The sequence below is a fragment of the Ochotona princeps genome, chromosome 8 (assembly GCF_030435755.1).
Source record: "Ochotona princeps isolate mOchPri1 chromosome 8, mOchPri1.hap1, whole genome shotgun sequence".
Classification (NCBI taxonomy): Eukaryota; Metazoa; Chordata; class Mammalia; order Lagomorpha; family Ochotonidae; genus Ochotona; species Ochotona princeps.
Window position 1 is genome coordinate 59,190,967 of NC_080839.1, and position 14,835 is coordinate 59,205,801.

General features: G+C 40.9%; 1 protein-coding gene across 9 annotated transcripts in view; it reads right to left on the reverse strand.

The window, feature by feature from the left end:
* Positions 1–625: 625 nt before the first annotated feature.
* Positions 626–14,835, reverse strand: part of BIRC6 (baculoviral IAP repeat containing 6) — a 195,025-nt gene continuing 180,815 nt past the window's right edge. For all 9 annotated transcript variants that reach the window (XM_004582721.3, XM_036497048.2, XM_004582720.2 and 6 more), the window contains 6 exons: positions 12,947–13,164; positions 12,179–12,340; positions 10,698–10,775; positions 8,647–8,835; positions 3,732–3,866; positions 626–1,468 (listed from right to left, as the gene is read on the reverse strand). In XM_004582721.3, coding sequence (XP_004582778.2) covers positions 1,304–1,468; positions 3,732–3,866; positions 8,647–8,835; positions 10,698–10,775; positions 12,179–12,340; positions 12,947–13,164 — 947 coding nt within the window. In that variant the 3' untranslated portion in view covers positions 626–1,303. The remainder of the gene's footprint in view (positions 1,469–3,731; positions 3,867–8,646; positions 8,836–10,697; positions 10,776–12,178; positions 12,341–12,946; positions 13,165–14,835) is intronic.

Consider the following 14,835-nt stretch of genomic DNA (forward strand, 5'->3'; position numbering starts at 1 on the left):
AACTGACGCTAGCGTTACTCTGCTTTCTCAATGTGGCTCACTACCCACTGGGGCCTGAGAGCTGTTCATTCTTTGGCTCCTTCTGTTGGGCCTTCCTTCACCAGTATTGCAGCAAGGATCCTGTCTCTCAGGGCCGCTGTGTCCCCAAGACAATCGCGTGGGCCAAATCCCGCTGCTCCTGGTCAGCTCCACACTCCCAAGGCTGTCAAGAATCACCTGTGCTTTTGTACTAACTGGCTTCAAAACACGCCCAATGTTTTCTTATGCTTACGCTTTAAATGGGTCTAATTCTTTGCAGAAACAGCACATCACACCATGGCAAGCTGTTGTAGAAATAAGACATACTAATTCACCTAAGTCTTCCTTTATTTGGCTCTAGGAAGAAGTTGCGTGAAAATGAGTCTATGGCAGGTACAGAATGCATGTAACAGCACCGGAGAGACACAGCTCTCTCCTGCGGGCCTCGGGCGGCGCACATACACATGTGGCTTCAGTAATAAACCCAGACAGTCTGGAAACAGGAGCCCTTTAGAAACAAAACTCTGTTGAGAGTGATTTTTCAAATTAACCAGTTCCTGTCATACACTTAAAATTCAAATAATGGATAAATTCAGAAGCCCAAGTGTTGGCATAGAATAAAATCAAGTTCATTTATTTTTTTCTGCATTTTAGAATTAGAAGGCATAAAATTAAATATGTTGAATGTAATAAATTCATCCATACAAGTGCAAGTCCCCAGCTATATTGTATTTTATGGCAGATTTATTATTTTAAAAATGTACCAGTAAATCAAAAAAGAGGGAGTAGGTCCATTTAACTTTTATTGAAGTGTATGTAGGAGGTCTTCAGAAATCAAATATGAGCATGAAGATACGGCCAAACATAAAATTATCAAATTCTGTGAAAAGTTGCCGACTTTAAATAGTAGTTGTAAGAATGACCAATATATATTCTTTGTTAACAACCCCTCACTCTACAGTAAAAAAAAAAATAAAATAAACATTCAGTAAACATTCTTTCCTAAGGTAGTTTCCCTTATAATCAGTGATTTATCCATTTCTTTGTATACACAAATTTGTTGAACATACCAATCAGTGGTTCTCACAATTAAAAAATAAAAGCACAAAAAAGTTTACACTCTTGTACAGGTAAATAAAAGATCACCGTGAATTAAACTGGATCTCCTTAAGGGCGCAGTATAGTTTCATTACCTATTACATAATTAGTTTCTTACATACAAATATTGACATATTTGGCTTGTGCTTCGAAGCCTTTGTGTCTGTGACATCCACGTGGCCACAGCTCATAACTGGAAGTCCGTGGGAAGCTCGCTGCCACCACCGGCTCGCCCCTGCTCCTCAGCGTCGGCACCTGCCCTGCACACCTCGGGGGCTTCGTTGGCGTCGGGGTCCAGGCCTTCAGGGCAGGGCAGCTTGAGCAGCTCCTCCCGAAGCTGAGCAGTGTGACGCTGCGCAGGAGAGAATATTCATCAGGACTACAACTTCGGGTTGCTAGCACAACGCTGCCTGGGTTCTAACTACAGGGCAAACCTGCTGTCCCTGGGCGTGTCCTGAGCCCCCCCCCCGCCACCCCCAGTGCTGGCTGCGGGTATAGGTGCCACCCCAGAGGCAGGAAGAACAATGGCGGGAAAGCTCCCAGCGAGCACGGCAGCACGTCCTCTCACAGGAAGACAGGGACACACAAGCGGGGGACATCACTAACTGACACATGTGTTCCACAAAATGAATCACACCAGCACTTGGGCTTCTCATATACTGGCAGGCTGTTCCTGGTGAAATACTTTGGAAAGACAGACGAATAAATGTAAGAAAACAAACGAACAACAACAAAACAACAAAAACCTGCTATTTTGGTATATAAAAACTTGTATCTAGCAAGTACTAGAGCCCTAAGTAAAATCTGTTAAGACTTAATTTCATCGCAGAATATATATATATATATATATATATATATATATATATATATATATATATATATATAAATTTAAACAGAACACATTCTGCCAGATTACATCACTGAAGCTCTGGGCCCCAGCAGCCCAAGTGAGGAGGAGACCGAGAGGAAGAAGTCGTGTGTAAAGGTCTGGGAGAGCGCCTGAGGCAGGATAAAGAAGGTACGGGAACCGCAGAGAGGCAGACTTAAGTAGAATGGAAGTTATTAGTGAGAGGAGCTGCTTTCTTGTTCTTTTTAAAATATATATTTACTGGTTTATTTATTACTGCAAAGAGATTTACAGAGAGAAAGAGAGAAAGACCTTTTACCCATTGGTGCACTTCCTAAGTGGTACTTGAAGAGAGGATTAGCCACTCGAAGCACTGGGTCGGGCCCGAGAGGGGCTACAAATGGCAGGAATAAGCACGAGTTAATCTACTCTGACAGTGCAAGAAAACAAATGTCTGCAATAGAGCAAACAGCATTAGCTAAGGAGAAGATGGCAGTGTTTATCACTTGGTGTTTCTGAACACAATGTGGAAGACGGGGACTTAAGGAATAACACCTACAACACTGACAAGTTATGATTATCATCTAGCTGTTCTAAGTAGAATGTTTAAGTTTATATAAGATTTATTTATTTTGAAAGTCAGAGTTACATGAAGAGATCTTAAATCGGTTGGGCTATCCCCAGATGGCTGTAACACCCAGGGCTGAGCCAGGGTGCAGGGACCCAAGGTCTTGGCTCATCTTCTACTATTTTCCAGGACATTACAAGGGATTTTGACTAATAACTTCCATTCTACTTAAGTCTGCCTCTCTGCGGTTCCTGTACCTTCTTTATCCTGCCTCAGGCGCTCTCCCAGACCTTTACACACGACTTCTTCCTCTCCATCTCCTCCTCACTTGGGCTGCTGGGGCCCAGAGCTTCAGTGATGTAATCTGGCAGAATGTGTTCTGTTTATATTTATATTTATATATATATATATATATATTCTGTGATGAAATTAAGTCTTAACAGATTTTACTTAGGGCTCTAGTACTTGCTAGATACAAGTTTTTATTTATCAAAATAGCAGGTTTTTGTTGTTTTGTTGTTGTTCGTTTGTTTTCTTATATTTATTCGTCTGTCTTTCATGGACATGAAATGGTACCCACACAGGAAGTGCTCAGCCAGTTATACCACAGGGCTGGCACCAGAGAGACAGTTTTAAGGTTGGAAGAGAGGGGCTGGCGAAGATGGAAAATCAATCCTGACTGGAGGACGGGAGAGATGGTAGAGTGTGGAAGGCACAGACATCCTGGGGTAGAAAAAAAATCATGGCCATCTTGAAAAATGATTCGCACAAATGGGAAAACAAAACAAAACATTCCGAGCCCATCACATTTCACCTCTTACATTCTGTGAATGTCCAAAGTGCAAATAATGCTTGCTCTGCTACACAGGAATCCTAATGGCTGAGGCCTACCAGGCTGTCACACACCCCCACATCCTGCCCTCAACATTACTCCAAGGACTCCAACTCTGGAAGGCGAGATGCCTGAAGAAGTATTCACAGAGCACACTTTGCAGTTTTCATTTTCAAAGAAGTCTAAGACCTCTTTTGGCTCTGTCCTTGTGACCAAGCTCAATGTAAAGAACTAGAAAAGCCTCTAAATGATAGCACTTTGAGTAGCAATCCAGTCTTTTGTACTTCACCTTCAGGTTTCTCTGGCCCTGCTCCTTCAACCTGCTGGCAGCTGTACCCAGCTCATCTCGGCAAGAACACAGAGCTCACCTTGAGGGCAGCCGCGTGGTGAGACATAGTCCGGCCAACTCGTTTGTCACTGCTATACTGCTGGATGTCTGCGATCCACTCCTCACACTGCGCCATGATCTCAACTCGTTTCAAGTAAAAATGTTTGTGTATGACCTTGGAGGGAAAAAGACGCAATACAACAAAACCTGTTTAACACCAGAACTTACAGGACAAATGATGTACCATGATACATAATGAAACTAAAAAGAAACTACAAGATTTAATTTAGTGCCTGTTACTTTATCAACACAGAGGACTCAGAGTCATGATGTCAGCTTCTAATGCCAAAACCTGCAGTCCCACAGGAGCCACGCACGTGCGTTATTGCTCACACACGCAATGCACCCTTTCCAGAGAGGACATACAGAGTTAGAAGATGAATATAAAATAAACACTAACCAGGAGAAAAGAAATTTACAATCAAGACACTGGCTTTAAAAGCAGACTTGAAAATTTATACAACATGCTCAAAATATCACCGACAGTAACAGAAATAACAGTTCTATTAAAAAAAAAACCCTTATCTTCTGGTTAATTATATAAACAGAATTTTACTTTATGAAAATACATTTTCTTGTAATGACGATTTACATTTGGGATTAAATTTTTCTGCCTTTGCACAATGAGTAAAATTAAAATGTAAATAGAAGGAACTCATATCTGGTAAGTTTTCAGGGAAACACAGATAAGAGTTTGAACACACGCTGTTGGGGAGCTGTGTGAGCCGCAGCATGATGCACTGCGCTCATCACTCCCAACAATAAGGCCGTCGGACCTGCAAAGGCAATCACGTGCAAGTCCTAAACATGGATGTTACATTTAACCTACTTATTTTGATGACAGGGTCAAGTTCAAAAACAAGCAGGACATAGCTTGCTATGAAGAAAAATGACAGGGCCCGGTGGCATGGTGGACTAGCGGCTAAAGTCCTCGCCTTGAACGTGCCAGGATCCCATATGGGCACCGGTTCTAATCCCAGCAGCTCCACTTCCCATCCAGCTCCCTGCTTGTGGCCTGGGAAAGCAGTCGAGGACGGCCCAAAGTCTTGGGACCCTGCACCAGTTTGGGAGACCCGGAGGAGGTTCCTGGCTTCAGATCGGCACAGCTCTGGCCGTTGTGGTCACTTGTGGAGTGAATCAAAGGACAGAAGATCTTCCTCTCTGTCTCTTCTCCTCTCTGTACATCTGACTTTCTAATAAAAATAAATAAATCTTAAAAAAAAAAAAAAAGAAATATGACAAAACCAGGGAGCTCAAGAGGACAAATCACACTTAATTGGATTCTTTTTTTTTTTTAAAGATTTATTCATTTTTTTATAGCCAGATATACACTGAGGAGGAGAGACAGAGAGGAAGATCTTCCGTCCGATGTTTCACTCCCCAAGTGAGCTGCAACGGGCCGATGCGCGCCGATCCGATGCCGGGAACCTGGAACCTCTTCCGGGTCTCCCACGCGGGTGCAGGGTCCCAATGCATTGGGCGTCCGCGACTGCTTTCCCAAGCCACAAGCAGGGAGCTGGATGGGAAGTGGAGCTGCCAGGATTAGAACCAGCACCCATATGGGATCCTGGGGCACTCAAGGCGAAGACTTTAGCCGCTAGGCCACGGCGCCGGGCCCACTTAATTGGATTCTTTTGGTAAAAGTCATTTCACATATGATTCTCCTGTGTTCACGTGGGGAGAATATTTGACTGACCCTTAAGACACACCCCTTAGCACAGCACCTGGCACTGCTGCTCTCCCGATGCTGTGAGGTAGCAAGATGCCTGGAGTGACTGTGTTCTGTTAACCAAACGGGACACCCAGAATGAATTAACTGCTCTGACTTTGTCTCTGACCATCATAGGCACGTGGAGAATAAACTAGCAGACAGAAACAAGCTTTCTATCTTGGGGGGGAAAAACACAGTCTAAAAAAATTCATACTTGATTCATTTAACACACACACACAGGGCACCAGCGTAATCCCATTGCCTGCTTCACTCCCCAGATGGCCACAATGACCAGAGCTGGGCCAAGTGTTGCCACAAGCTCCATCCATGTATCCCACACCGTGTTGGGCTCTTCTACTGCTTTCCCAGTCCAACAGAATGGTGCTTGGTTGGAAGACAAGCAGATTGAACTCAAAATGGTGCTCACATGGGATGCTGGCTTTGTAGATGACAGATTAATACACACTATGCCACAGCGCCAGGCCCAAGAAGCCAGTTTTTGAGTTATCATCACTGACTTCCACGACTTTAAGGGAAAGCTATAGGCAGCAGATGGAGGCAGCATTAGATCCAAACACTCCAATGGGGGACATAGGCAGCTTCACTTCTAAAACATCCATTTCTGCTACTTCAAAAAAAAAAAAAAAAATTGGGGCCTGGCACGATGGTGTAGCTTCTTAAGTCCTTGCCTTGAACATGCCAGGATCCCATATGGGAGTTACTTCTGTTTTTGGCAGCCCCACTTCCCATCCAGCTCCCTGCTTGTGGCCTGGGAAAGTGTAGAGGATGACCCAAAGCCTTGTGACCTTGTCCCTGTGTGTGGGAGACCCAGAAAAAGCTCTTGGCTCCTGGCTTTGGATCGGCTCAGCTTCAGCTGTTATGGTCACTTGGGCAGTGAACCAGTGCTTGGAAGATATTTCTCTTTGTTTCTCCTTCTCTCCATCAATCTGCCTTTCCAGTAATAACTTAATTTTTTAAAGATTTATTTATTTTTATTGGAAATTCAGATATACAGAGAGGATGAGAGAGAGAGAGATCTTCCCTGCGATGGTTCGCGTTCTCTCATCAGGTGGTCGCAATGGCTGGAGCTGAGCCAATCTGAAGCCAGGAGCCGGGAGGCTCTTCCAGGTCTCCCAAGCGGGTCCAGGGTCCCCAGGCTTTGGGCAGTCCTCGACTGCATTCCCAGGCCACAAGCAGGGAGCTGGATGTGAAGTCGAGCAGCTGGGATATGGACAAGCTGCTAAAATGGGACCCTGGAACTTTAAGACAAGGACTTAGTCACTCATGATATCGTACTGAGCTCACTTTTTTAAGGTGAAGTTGAACATATTTTGAAAAGCACACAGATAACGTGCATAAAAGTGAACGTGTGAGTGTGTTCCCACACTGAACACACCACCATATTCTCTGTTACAACACACCAGACCACCACCCCCAGAAAAAATTCTCCTTCCAGTTTCGACAGACAAGGTACCACACCATCCTGACTTCTTTCAGTGTAACTGAATTTGCTTGGTTTCTGAGCTGTGGGTAAGCTGACCTCTTACACTGAAGGAAGAAGTGAGAATCCACAGTGCAGTTTCACACAGCACAGTCTGAAGTGACTGCTCCTTATGGCAGCAGAGCTTTCAGGAAATATATGTGGGTTCAATATAGTCTTTAAGGGATTGAGGGATTAATTTAGGACACAAGCACAAGGAAAGGAGGGTTTTCAAGGCAAACAACCTATTTAATGTAGTACTTTCTGAACTGTGGCATAGTGCCTAAGATTTTATATTTGATACTACTGCAAAGTGAGTTACTTCATTTGGGCAGTGAAAGTTCAAAAAGCAACAGAATATTATGTGAATTTGCATTTCCTATATTATCAGTCAACTTAGACATTCAAAGTACACTGCCTTGCCAATTCATTTATAATAGCAGAAACAAAAATGGGAATGGTTTTGTTATGTTCCTATGGAGCACATTCAGTCCTATCGGACAAGGCCAAGGGCTTAGCAGTGACACTGCAGGGTTCATGCACACAGAGTTGCTCAGCTAGACGAAAGAACAAATTTCTGCCAGGTAAACAACCCCTCCAACACTAAATGCGTACAAAAACAAATGGCCACAATCTGACTTTAAGAAAACACAAGCAGCCCAGCACCCAGGTAACAGGAGGTGTGCTGCTGCTGCTGCAGTCAGTTGTGATAGGTGACAGATGTGTTAGGCAGTCTCTGGGGAGACACCTCAGCGCAGGGTGAGCCACTACACAGAGCAGAGTGCCATACAAAGTCTTAGTCACCTTCTCTCCAAAGGAAAAGAAACGTCTTTTCCACATGTGGCACACACACATCAGTTAAGAGGGAAATGTTGGAGTCAGCAATGTGGCATAGCAGGTGAGGTGATCCTGCAACACTAGCACCCCAATTAACTTTCAGCCCTTGTTGCTCTGCTTCTTCATCTTTTCTTTAAACAATGACAACAAAACTTATTTATATATTTGAAAGCCAGAGTTAGAGAGAGACAGAGAGATCTTCCACTCTCTGCTTCGTTCATTCATTCCTCACATGGCTATAACGGATGGGGCTAAGCTAAGCTAAAGCCAAGAGTTTCTTCTAGGTTTCTCCGACAGGTGCAGGAGCCCAAGCCATTTGGCCCTACTGGCTCCAGGCCATGTGCAGGAAGCTGGGTACGAAGAAGAGCAGCTGGGACTCAAACCAGTGCCTCATGGCCTGAATGTTGGCCGCTGCTCTGCCTCCGATTCAGCTTCATTTTAATGCCCAAGTACTTAGGGCCCTGCCACTCACCTAAGCGAGCAGGATCAAGTTCCTGGTTCCTGGTTATGCTTGGCCCAGACCTCGCTACTGTGCACACTGGGACAGTGAATAAACAAGTGGATGATACTCATTTTCTCTTTCCCCCTCTCTGGCCTCTGTCCTTCAAATAATCACAGTTATTTTTCAAACTGCTAATACAATAGTAACATTCAAAAATAAGCAATAAAATTGTTTCAAAATATATTCAGATGTCTTTTAGGATACAGACAGCATCAAATAACACCTGTATTGTGCATCACACAATACATGGTTTTACAATGACTAACTCTGAATACCAAGCTCTAAATACAAGGACAGATGCAATACTGACAAACTATATTTTAAAATGTCTTTGAAAATTCGTTCAGTAACTTTATTGAGCATACCTCTTTAAAGCATGGTGAAGGGTTTCTGATTTGTTCTAGCATTGCCCACTTAACCGTTGCCTGCCGAATATTCCCATCATATTCTCGAGAACTCTGTGTGCCGCTGGGAGTGCCTCGGGACCGCTCATATCCTGGCTCATTGAAATAAGGCTCAGCTACTAATATAAGGGACTGGACAGATACCAACACCTGCAGAAAAACAAAAACACATGATAGTAACAAGGGGATTCCCAAAAACCTGGGATCTCACTTCTATGAGTACAGTCTCTTTTAATGTTTCTAAATAAACGTATCAACATGAAATTGATGTTCACAGTGACAAGGAAATACTTTATTAAAGAAAAATAACATGTAACTTATTATTTACTGAAATCCATAAATAAGAATATTCTACTTCTTGAAAATGCTAAAAAATAATTTGTCTATAAACACTCAAACCAACTGAAATAGATATGCTCAAACCATTCTTACTCTAAGAGCATAAACTAACCGTGTAGTCTTAAAGCAGTTTGACAAGGAAAACCATCCAGAAGGCAGTTTCTAATTCTAATTTCAAGGAAAATGGTCACGGTATCATAAACAAAACAAAACCATCACTTAAACCTTTCAATGGGAAAACAGTTTTATGTTCTTATGTTCATTTGTGACTCCTCACTTATTTAACAGAACACTTACTTCTCTAAACATAAATGACACATACTGACAAGGCAGATTCCAGCGAATACAAATAAATACTCCTAGTAACATACCCGCGCAACCAAAAGCTTCTGAACACAAAACACATCAGATAATTTAGTTACAGAAAAATTTTTAAAGATTAACTGCAAAGAAAAATTTAAAAAGTAAGTGCTTGTCGGGCCAGCACTATGGCTGAGCACAATAAGCTGCCCTGCTAGCATGGCATGTCATATGGACACAGGTAGGAGCCTTGGCTTTGCTTCTATCATAGCTCTCCACCTATGCTCCTGGGAAAATAAGCAGCAGATGACCCATGTGTGAGACCGAAAGGCAGCTCTGGGATCCAGGTTTTGACCTCAACCAACCCCAGCCCATGCGGCTACTTGGAGCATGAAGAAATGGATAGAAGATTTTGCCTTCCCTCTCTCACACTTCCTCTCAAATACGTAAAGATGAGTCTTTAAAAAAAAAAATGATGGGGTGGGGTGAAAACCTAGCCTCGCCTTGCATGCACCGGGAATCCATATGGGTGCCAGTTTGTGTCCCGGCAGCTCCACTTCCCATCCAGCTCCCTGCTTGTGGCCTGAGAATGCAATCAAGGATGGCCCAAAGCTTTGGGAACCTATACCCATGTGGCAGACCCAGAAGAAGCTCCTGGCTCCTCTCTTCAGATCGGCTCAGCTCAAGTCCTTGGGCCCTAACTAGTAACACTGGAACCCTTAAAGAAGCTCTTGGTTTCTAGCCTTTAAGGTCACCCAAGGAATAACCAATGTATCCCCTTCTTTGTGCAAATCTTTTAAGTAAAAAAAATGAATTAAAAAAAATAGGAATGTAGGAAAACATTCCAGAGTAGGTCAACTTTACTAAGTTTACATGGTTTTAATTTAACATAATCTTTTCTTAAACACTAAATACAAATGTCAAGCTTAAAACATAGAAACAATGATTGCTTCTGCTTCTTGAACAAAGAAGCAACAAAATTCATTTCTATTGTCAATATATTTCTATCCATGTGCTTGCTTGGATATGGAACATCAATAATAAACTTTAGATGGGATAATATGTGGCATTTTACTATATGCATTCATGTGTTTTGCAGAAATTAACAAAGAATAGGATTATGGAATGTATATACTAAATGCTTTGTAAAACAAGAACTGCAAATATCAAATTTTATGAACTCAAGAAACTCAAAAGAATTCATAAAATAGACTATAGAACAACATGATATAATTCCAATAGTGCTTTCTAAAGGTTTTTTTCACTAATGTTTTAACCTAAAATTTTTAAATCACAAACATGAGAATAAAATGGTTTAATGTCTGTGGTTCCTGATTTTCTAAATGAAATTGTAAGAGAAAAAGTTTGTTTACTTGCAAAAAGCTTGAGGTCTGAGGATTCCACTTCTCCTCTGGCCTTCCATGCCAAGTATTTAAGATGCTTAAACACACCTGAAAAGGAAGGGAGAAAAGTATCACCAAAACTGGAAGGATTTGTTTTTATAGAAGAAAAACAAATGCTGTTAGGTCAAAGTGTCTGGATTTTATCTGTCCTAAATACAACTCCAAGAGGTATTCTATTAAAGAAAACTGGCTTTTTCATATATAATCTAAACTATGTGGCATTTATAATTAATGCATAATGAAACGTGAAATAATACCAACTACATCCAACATAAGCAATGTTACTTTTAAATGAAAAACAACTTCTTTTCAAAAATTGAAACTGCAATGAGGAAAAAAATGATACTTTGGCCCAGTGGTTACATCACTGCCTGCAGCTTCCAGAATCCCATGTGGGTGCTGCTTGCAGTCCTGTGTACTCCACTTCTGATCCAGTTCCCTACTAATGGAAGGATGGCATGAGGACGTGGATTCCTGCATGCATGTGGGAAACCTTAGTCACTTCTGGCTCAAACTTTGCCCATCTGTTGTGGTCACTTGGGCAGTGAACCAGCAAACAGAAGATATCTCTCTCTCACTGTAACTCACATTTTCAAATAAATAAATATTTTTAGATCATATGCCCAAATACCATGTTCTTCTGAAATGAGACAACCATCATGAAAAATACAAGATCAATAGAGAGGTAAACATGTATTTTTTAAATTTGTTTTGTTTTATTTCTATTTTTTTTTCTTTTTTTGTTATGTTTAGGTAAACATATATGTACATATATTCATCTAGAAGAACGATATACCAGAGACTGTCATTTCAAGATGTGAAGACACATTGAAATAATCATCTCTACTCATGATGGACTCCTAATTAAACTGTTAAATACCTTCTCAATAGGATGCTAGACTTTCTGCCTTTGTCTCTACCTATAATGACACACTTCAAAAGCAGCATGATGTACTAATGGCTGCTTTTGAAGAACTACACTATGTTACCATAATACAGAGGAAATCAGTGAGAGGAGGGAAACTGTTTCTTCCCTGATGAAATATAATAGAAATGGAGACAATGAGAGTAAAAAAGCTGAGAGGCAAAGACAGACAAGGGCTCTGTTTACATTCTAAATGAGGACAGCTTGCATTAGTGGGTGATGAAATGAACTGAGGGCCAAATAGGTAGTATTTAGGTCAGTGAAGATGGCCCCTCAGTTCTCAGGGGACCTCCTGAATTCACACGGGGGAAGGAGGAAAGGGGGAGGGCTTGTTAATAGGATTATTTACTACATTTGCTTCTTAACCTGCCAATGTGATCCTTCCACTGAACAGATTCAAATATTGCCACCTGACGCTCTCACCACATGCCGAACCAATAGGCTGGAAGTTGCAATAATGATGATCTAACAACTGCAAATATAGTACATTTGTATTACTAATAGAAGACTGTTGTAAATACATTACCTTGCCATCATTATAAAGATTTGGATTGAACCGCACACTATGACCACCAGTCGTCTCTAGATTCACCAGAGGGGGTGAACTGGGATAATCTTGAGGAAAATACACATCAAACTCAAAACAGCCATTTGCATAGGGGGTATCCGCGGGACCTGTTATCAGAACCTAGTATGCAAAAGACACAGAGAACTGGGGTTATGAAACACTGACATCCAGAAAAATACAACCCAACATGAAATAATAACAATCTCCTAACTGTCTAAATATGTTACTACTAAAACATGTTAAAAATGAAGCTGAAAGTTAAAAATAAATACAGGACTACAAAATGGTTTAGGGTTACAATTAAAGTGATTTGTTTTTGGGAAAGGACTACTGAAAGAGATACTCTACAGGTATTAAGTAAGAACAGCAATTAATGCCTTTTTGACGCAGTCAACAGCAACATAAGATAACAGTTTTTGTCTTTAAAAGCTGTGTGGAATCAAGCGGCACCAGCATAAACTTTGATTTAAACAATGCTCCTCTGAGTCTGTGCTGTAAGTGGTGGATAGCAGGATGCGACCCAGCTCCAGCGAAGAGGCTCTTCTGCTATTTCCTTGTCAATACTTTGAATAGCAGTCTGTCATACTACTCCAAATCCATCTTAGAAAAGAATTCCTTTCACAAAGTTTTTTTTTTTTTTAACTAATTCTGTTCAACTTTAGGCTATTTCTAGTATGTATGCATATTTGAGTAAGATGGACAGAAAAAAACAGTTGCTCTTGCTACCTTCATGATGTCGAGTCGCTCCTCGTCACAGCGCACAAACACACTGGAGGACGACGAGAGGGGCAGTGAGGTTGAAAGCGTCACAGCTTCCTGGGCAAGGCGGCGGGCTCTGGCAGCGCTGTTGGCATCACTGGCATTCTTCACCTGAGACATGTAGTGGTAATTCACTCTAAAACCCAATTTCCCATCGTCATCTTCAGAAACCATTTCAAACGTATCTAAAAAGGTGTGTGTGGGGGGGATTCAACCGTTAAAAACAAAGAAGCCAGACTGAAGAACAACTGCTATAACAAAAATCACAAATAAATCAATACTCTTTCTTGCACACATAAGACAGAAGACAGCAAATTATGAATGTTTCTGCAACACGCAGATACAAATGCACGTTCACAGTGTTGGATGGATGGAAAATACAACAGACACAAAAACAGAGAACAATTTTTAATCAAAACAATTTGAAAATTACTTAAATAACAGTGAAAAGAAATAATTTCTTATCAAAATAGTATATCTTCCCAAAATAAATCAAACTATAAATTTATAAAAAGTACTCTCATAGCTCATTACGAAGTCAGTCCTTGTGTATCTCCAGTGATTTGAAACTAGAGAACAGAAACATTTGGCTGAGAATTACATTTATAGAACAAAAACGTATTAGTAAGATGGTGCTTAACTGACTTAGAAAGAAAAACCAATGTTCCACATACTCTGAAATAATGTAACGAGTAACTCTAAATCATTCATTTAGAAAAACGTAGGAGGATCTATTCTTTAGTTAAATAAACAATAGAAAAACTATACTTGAATTTTATCTCTGGCATTACCGCAATTCCTCATCAATATATAAACAAATTATAATACTAAATTAAAACCAGTTAAGGAAAAACTAGGATTATTGCAATGACTTATGACCTATTTTCCACATATTACTGCCATCAACTTTGCCAACAGCTCAGTAAGTAAAAGGTCCTGGGCTAGAGAATTCAAACCAAATAATACAGAACATAGTATATATATTGATATGCCTTCAAGGAGTTCAGGATCTAGTAAAACAGCAAGAACCACAAATAGCATACTACAGAGTTGGAACCAGAATGCTACAATCTTCAAAAAAAAAAAAAAAAAAAAAGACAAATTTTGGTATTTCATGCAGAAACTATCACCAATACACTGAAAACCTAAAAAATTTTTATTTAACCTGAAAATCAGTTATAGAATGGGGATACAGTATCTCCCACCTTCCCTTGTTAACTCCACAATGGCCAGAGCTGAGCTCAACTGAAGCCAGGTCCAGGGAGTCCCATCCAGGTCTTCCACAAGGGTACAGGGGCCAAGGACTTGAGCCATACTCAACTGCTTCCCAAGCCCTAAGCTTCTGACACATAGATGTAGTCTCAGCAAAACTACTGACTGGTTTCTATCAGTAAACTTGCAAGCTGAAACTATTCCAACTGTGTAACACTTGTCTTTCACGGACAACAGGGATAAAATTTCCCTCCAGTTTTATAAATAGTAATCCATCACTAAAATCGGCCTATGATCATGCCAAGAAACTCTGATCTCATAGATCACAGGGTCTAATAATATCAAAATTTTATTCAAGTACCATCCAAATGTCTAGTTGTTGAAGATACAGATACTGTTTGACTCAGAAATTCCTCTTGTATTAATAAGGACTCAATCATGTATACACACAAATATTTACACCTAATGATGGTACTGAGATGCTACATATTTTACTGAAAAGCTATGAACAACCTAAAGGTCCACTGATTACACACAAATGACATTACATCATATAATGGACGACCATGGTAAAAGCGAATCACCATACTAAAAAATGTAGCTGTATAGTAGAAAGAACAGTTTACCGTTAAAAAAAAAATCAT